The sequence below is a fragment of the Kryptolebias marmoratus genome, linkage group LG22 (genome assembly GCF_001649575.2).
Source record: "Kryptolebias marmoratus isolate JLee-2015 linkage group LG22, ASM164957v2, whole genome shotgun sequence".
In the NCBI taxonomy this organism is placed as follows: domain Eukaryota; kingdom Metazoa; phylum Chordata; class Actinopteri; order Cyprinodontiformes; family Rivulidae; genus Kryptolebias; species Kryptolebias marmoratus.
The window spans coordinates 24,774,711-24,781,238 of record NC_051451.1 but is presented as its reverse complement, the minus strand read 5'-3'; the positions used below and the strand labels follow the sequence as shown (position 1 = coordinate 24,781,238).

General features: G+C 34.7%; 2 protein-coding genes across 2 annotated transcripts; both read left to right on the top strand.

Annotated features, from left to right (window-relative positions):
- Positions 1-1,090: 1,090 nt before the first annotated feature.
- On the top strand, positions 1,091-2,071 carry LOC108234056 (cystatin-like). Its single transcript, XM_017412903.3, has 3 exons — positions 1,091-1,313; positions 1,530-1,640; positions 1,824-2,071. Exons 1-3 carry the CDS (start codon positions 1,110-1,112, stop codon positions 1,899-1,901), a joined length of 393 nt encoding a protein of 130 aa, XP_017268392.1. The 5' UTR covers positions 1,091-1,109; the 3' UTR covers positions 1,902-2,071.
- Positions 2,072-4,789: 2,718 nt separating this feature from the next.
- On the top strand, positions 4,790-5,895 carry LOC108233983 (cystatin). Its single transcript, XM_017412783.3, has 3 exons — positions 4,790-5,040; positions 5,292-5,402; positions 5,614-5,895. The coding sequence occupies exons 1-3, from the start codon at positions 4,846-4,848 to the stop codon at positions 5,707-5,709; spliced, it is 402 nt and encodes a 133-aa protein (XP_017268272.1). The 5' UTR covers positions 4,790-4,845; the 3' UTR covers positions 5,710-5,895.
- Positions 5,896-6,528: the final 633 nt, after the last annotated feature.

The following is a 6,528-nucleotide window of genomic DNA, read 5'->3' as shown; positions in this document are numbered from 1 at the left end:
ATAAGGGGTCTTTGGGCTGCACTTCGTCTGGCCCCTCACCTAGGACCTGTCTGCCTTGGGTGACCCTACTAGGGGCATGAAGCCCCTGACAGCATAGCTCCTAGGATCATTGGGACACTCAAACCCCTCCACCACGATAAGGTGGCAGCCCAGGGAGAAACTTGTTGTTATTTTTATAAATAAAGTGAGTGGTATGGTCACACTGACAGCTCATGCTCCTCATGATGATGTTAGACATGTTAAAGGTTTTGGCCTGTATTTCCACAGTTACTGAGGTGTTTGTAAGTTTTTATTATGGAGTTGAGTGAATACATTCACACATAAAGCTCCAATATGTTATATAAGTAAAGAATTAGATCATTATTACTCAAGTTAAAGGTCTTTTATTAGGACAGTTATTCATTTGATTATTAGGAATAGGTTATGATTTTCTTCTTAGAAGTATTAAAGATTAGATTAAAACAAACCAAATGATGAAAGATTACAAATGATCTGAATATTATCCACAACTGAACCTTGTGTGACAATAAAACCAATGATAAATGGAACGTCGTGACAAAAAAACAAAGCACACTTTTCTTGCTCATCAAGACGAAGATGTTCTGTTTAATAACAGTTTTGTGATAACAAAGGCACCAGCCATGGCCAGAACTCATTCAGATATCTGTATCACTGAGGGAACATCATGACCTTAGATTATGACATGTTATCAAATCTGTTTGCTGCAAAATAGAACGTTACCAGGAATTGACAGCTTGGACATTTATGCGTCTTAATTATATTTTGTAATGACAAAAGAAGTGTAATTTAAGGCATTTATGGGATTTAGGCTGAAAAAATGTTAGTCTTTTACTGTAAAGTACCTGATTCTTTATCTGACAAGTCAGTTGGAAGTTGTAGTTTTGAGTAAAATGTGATTTTGAGATTCCTGACCTGCTAATGAAGTCATCAGAACAAATCAACCCGATTACCAGTCAGAGGCGTGTTTGTGTTGCAGAGCCCGTTGATTGGCTGTGCCTCATGGGTTCACTGGGGATGCTGTTCATAAAAGCAAGGGAACGCAGAGGTCGAATTACCGCTTGCACATCTGTCACTGCACCTACGGAACGATGATGTGGAAGGTCATTTTGCCTCTTCTTGCCGCCGCTTTCGCTGTCGGGTCGGGTTCAGTGCTGGTGGGCGGCCCACAGAACATCGATTCCAACGATGCAGAATTCCAAAAGGCTATGCGCTTCGCTGTTTCTCAATACAACCTCTTATCTGACCACATTTACTATTACAAAGACACAGCGGTGCTCAGTGCTCAGTCTCAGGTGAGTCCTGGTTTGAAGTCTGAATAATTCTCTATTCTAGGTTAAAGTAATGATTTTCCATCACCTGTTTCAGGGCTTCATTTTCTCTGTAGGCATCACATCCCATGCATAAATCACCTGATGGACATGTTGTTTTTGTTGTTTTTCTTTCCCAGGAATTTAAGATTTGCCTAAAAAATTATTTATCATTTATTAATCATTTATTTCTCTTTGCAGGTGGTTGAAGGCATAAAGTACACAATGACCCTGAAACTGGAGAAGACCTCCTGCAAAAAGACCGAGCCCAGACCAGACTGTCATGTCATCAAAGACCCAGCTGCTGCTCATGTAATTACCCAATTAAAGAATGGAGAACTCAGCTTTTTATTTTATTCTAACTAGAGTTTAAACACGACAGAGTTCACTTAGTTTATTAAGTTCATATCATGGATTAATTCATGTCATTTTTGTCCTAATTAATAATGATGCATCCTCATTAATACTAACAATATTTTTATCTTTCTTTTCCAGTCTGTCATCTGCAAATTTGCAGTGTGGGTTCGCATATGGCTCATTGATATCAGGCTGATGGGATCATCGTGCTACTAGAGAACTATCTGCCATCAACACTGTTTGCAGAACAAACGCCACTCAGAATAAAATCAAGATGTAATTTTCTTTACATGAGTTGTAAAAAATATTAATTTTATGCTTCCTGTGGCTGTTGCTGCCTGCAGAGGTCTACTTTTAGATCATTTTCATTGATTCAGCACAAAGGAAAGCGATGAAGTAGTTACAGAGTCAAATATCTCTGGTAAAATCTATAAAATATTAAAATAAAGTTGCTTTTAAACTTTAATTGTTGCCTATGTTCATTCACTGCTTCCCCTTTTTTCTTCTCAGACCCATTTCTAATTGTGTGATTTGTTGGAAAAATCATCCGTTATCTTACTTTAACCAAAAGAGAAATACAGATATTATTAATCCAGACGGGGATATTTTACATGTTACAGCAACTGTGCAGGTATTATAACTTGTACTTAATATTAAATAAAGTCAAAATGATAATTGTAGCACATATATGAAAGAAAAGGGCTAAACGGAACAGAATCAGCCTTTGAGCCGTCAGCATCCAGCTCTCTGTTGTCAGATGGACAAAAATTACAATAAACCAATAAAAAAGCAGCATTTTATTGAGCTTTTAGATGATTAAAAAAACAATATTTTTATGTTTGCAGCCTATTTTAAACTAAAACAGGCCTCAAAGGGTGCAAACACCACATCATGGCCTTGTTTCACTTCAGAAAATACGTTTTTGACTTTGTTGATTTTCCTCTTTTACATTCCTGTGAGATATTACTGTATGTATTTTTATGTTTCTATTTCCTCCTTTTATATTTTCTTTGACGTTTACTAAGCAGGTGGCTGAAACAACAAAATCTTAATTGCATAATTGCAAAAATTATTGAATAAACCATTAAAACACGCTCCTAATCTGGAATATAAAAGTGTAACACTCCACAGTCAATAATTTATAAAGATGCTGAAAGAAAACTGCAGATAAAGTAAAAGAAATAAAAATTTAGTTCATAAAATGTTTGATTCTTTCATTAGGACATCTAATTATGAAGGATAGGGTATGATTTTTTTATTTAGGAATATGGAAAATTAGTGCACCACTTCCTAATAAAGAACCCTTTATAAAGGATTTATTAATGCATTATAAAAAGGTTATTTATGCATTAACAACCATTTATAAAAGCAGCTAGAAAACACTATGTGGCAAGATCAAGTACTGCAGGTTTATTCATTCAAGTTAATGTAATTTATTGAGAGTTCCTTAGCTTACTTTTTTGTAACTTAATAATTTTATTTAACAAAACAAACTTTCATGCAGGTAAACTACCTGACAGCTGTTTGATTTTTAAAGTCTAAATTATAAAGAAATCAATAAAAGTTCAGCAGTTCAGCTTGTGGGCCTGTTTTGAAGAATGAAAAGTATTTTTTACAGTTTAAAAGTGCTTATTAATGCTTTATAAGGTGTTTACAAAGCTTCTCACAGTGCATTAATTAAGCCTTTATTATTAGGGGGTCCTTATTGTGAAGTGGTACCAAAGTTAGATTAATAAACTAAATAGTAAAAGATTAAAAATGACCTAAATATGAACCATTACAGAAATGTATGACAATAAAACAAATAATAAATGGAGTCTTTAACCATTTCAAGTCTTGAGACTTGGACTGGTAAATGGTAATTTGTCCATTTAGAGGAAGATGTTCTATAGAAAATAGAGAAATGTTCAAAACTTGAGAAAACAGTCGATGATCATAGGTTTAGTCGTGATAACAACGGGGTCAGCCAAAGACAGATAACTGATTAGAGCGGTAAACATTCAGATATTTGGGTTACTGAAAGCAATAAAGACATAAATTCATTAAAAATATCAGTTTCAGGCATTTTTGGAAATTGGTTTTAAAGTAACCATAGTTTCATGAACACGTGCTGCACAACTTAAAGGATATCTGCCAACAACTTCATGGTCTCAACACAAAACAAGAAGATTTCAGTCAGATATTTACAGCTGATTCAGCTTTCACACTAATGTTTTCTGTTTTTTATTTTTCTGAATGCTTTCTTGCAACCTAGCTACTCCGAAATCTTTGTGCTGTTTTAGACATTCATAAATAAAAACCTTCAGCTCATTAGGGAAACAGGTGCTGTGACATTTGGTTTTGCTACCTTTGGATATTGGATAGCATTCGCTCCTTTTAGCTTTTAGCTCATGTTTGTCTCCTTTTAGCTCCTAGCTGGTGTTTTTTGTCTTTGAGTTTTAACGACACAGTTTTAGCTTCTTCAGTAAAACTTCAGCAGTCATTCAGCACTCAGCATTCACTGTATTACAGTAGAAAATTGAATTTCTCTAGTTTGACATTGTTGCCTGTGTTTTCTTAGTAGAATATATTTTTCTAATATAAAACCATTTTTCTTACATAAGTGGAATTGGGAGCTTTTTTAATGACTTACTTCATGAATTGCAGTTTTAGCATTTCACTGGTACAAAGGTCAGTGTTCCAGTGTTTACTTTGGGTCTGTGCACATCAAAACATGGCCCCTGATGCAATTAAGCATACAGGTAAATGGTTATGCATAGTTTGTATCAAAAAGGAAATATGTGATCTTCACCCACGTCTTAAAATGAAATTAGAAAATAGACTGAACGCAACAAAATATGTCTATATAGGTGAAATATTAGAACTGAAAGATTGAGAAACTTTGCTTTAAAATGAATGCCAAGTTGTAAGTAGTCTTTGTACTGGAGATAGTGTCTGTTTATCTTTTTTTACTTTAAACTCTGAAAGCTCATGTCCAATATTTACCTTTTGACAAAGATCAATCCGGTTCTGACTGAGAGGTGGGTTTATGTTGCAGAGTGTTGATTGGCTGCATCACTCCTCCTAAACTCTTGTGTGGACTGTATATAAATCAGAAGCAGAATAAAGAAAATAATATATTACCTGTTGTTTATCTGTGGGAGTGCTGACAAAAAGCACAATGTGGAAGATTGTTTTAGCTTTGCTAGCAGCTGTTTATGCTGTTGCTTATGCTATTCCAGGGGGAATTTCGGACATAGATAGCAATGATGAAAGTGTCCAAATGGCTCTGAACTTCTCCGTTGCCCAACACAACAACAATAACAACGCGACGTACCTCCACAAAGTGACCCAGTTGATCAAGGCTCAGTATCAGGTCAGTTCTGTTTGGAGTTTTCAATGTTTTTAGGTTTTAAAGTAATGATTGTAGTGAAACTAAAACTAGTCAGTGCTAGTGTTCAAGCTGCTTAAGATGCTGTTGAAGCATCTGATTGTTACTCCTTAATCTGGAGACATTCTGACATTAAGATTGACTGTTAAATAAGTGTCAGCCCATGTCAGTATAATTGTATGACTTAATTGTTTTAAGTAACTAAATTTGTTTTTCATTCCTGTGTCTCCTTGAAGGTGGTTTCCGGAATGTTGTACCACTTAACTGTGAATCTGGCATCGACCACCTGCAAAAAGGACAGCATCAATGAAAAGTGTGACATTCAAACAGCCCCAGAGCTGGCTCAGGTATTTACTGTAACAAAGAACTGAAAGATTCAGATTCAGGAGACAAAAAACTGTATTTATTCCATTGAGAGGTACTGCTGAAATGCCACAGAGTTGGTTTACATTATTAGGTTTAAAACCTTCTTTAGAACAAAACCATGTCATGTTTGTCAGTATAAATGAAGAATTATTTTTTATTCATTTTAACTATGTTCTTAACTTTCTTTTTCAGACCTTCCAGTGCAATTTTACTGTGTGGCATCAGGCATGGATGAACAACACCCAGCTGACAAAACACGAGTGCTTGGAAACTTCTAAGTCAGCGTGAAACATACAACAGAAATATTAAGACTCTTAACTCACTGTATTCTGACTGTTATTAAACCTGAGAATATCTAACATATAAGTCCATTAATTCATTTATGTTTCAGCACAGAAAAAGCCAAAAAAAATACCTTTAAAATAAAGTTGCTTTTGAACGTTTGTTTATACAGACTTCCTACATTTGCTCAGATCTGTTTGTTTTTATGTGATTTTTCTATTTGTCTGTTTTTTATTGTCCAGTAAAAAAGGAATTTAAAAAATAAATTGTATTCATGTCTATGGGTGAAACTACTTTTACGAAAAGGAGCAACTTCCTGTTTTGAGGTCCAACAAATAAAAGCTTATTATTTTTACTTAATATTCAATTAATTGATTTGTGTATTCACTATTGATTGTATTAGGAAAACGTAGTCCACGGTAATTATATTTTAAGACTAACTTTTTATTTGAGCAACGGCCAATAAATAAAAAATTATATTTTTAAAAATTTATGCGCTTTTATTTTTCCGACCTCAAAACCGGAAGTTGCTTCTTTTCGCAAACTGACTTCACCTCTGCGAAACATACTGTCAGAAAACAGACGGACTTGTTAACAGTGGCGGCTCCAGAGATTTTTTTCTGCAGGTGCTAAGGGGGTGCTAAGCATTTTATTGAGGGTGCTAATGAAGGATTATTTGTTCTTACAGTTCTCAACACACAGAGACGCAAGCACAAACATATATAATCATATATATATGGTATATAAATGAAGAACAGAATGACATATACATATGTATCTGTGATAGGCCGATATCTCTACCTAAACCTCTATCACAGAAATAAA

Coding starts and splice junctions, on each gene's coding strand:
- LOC108233983 (XM_017412783.3), top strand. CDS start 4,846: ATGTGGAAGATTGTTTTAGCTTTGCTAGCAGCTGTTTATGCTGTTGCT. Junction 5,041..5,291: donor TGATCAAGGCTCAGTATCAG/GTCAGTTCTGTT, acceptor GTCTCCTTGAAG/GTGGTTTCCGGAATGTTGTA. Junction 5,403..5,613: donor CAGCCCCAGAGCTGGCTCAG/GTATTTACTGTA, acceptor TTTCTTTTTCAG/ACCTTCCAGTGCAATTTTAC.
- LOC108234056 (XM_017412903.3), top strand. CDS start 1,110: ATGATGTGGAAGGTCATTTTGCCTCTTCTTGCCGCCGCTTTCGCTGTC. Junction 1,314..1,529: donor TGCTCAGTGCTCAGTCTCAG/GTGAGTCCTGGT, acceptor TTCTCTTTGCAG/GTGGTTGAAGGCATAAAGTA. Junction 1,641..1,823: donor AAGACCCAGCTGCTGCTCAT/GTAATTACCCAA, acceptor TTTCTTTTCCAG/TCTGTCATCTGCAAATTTGC.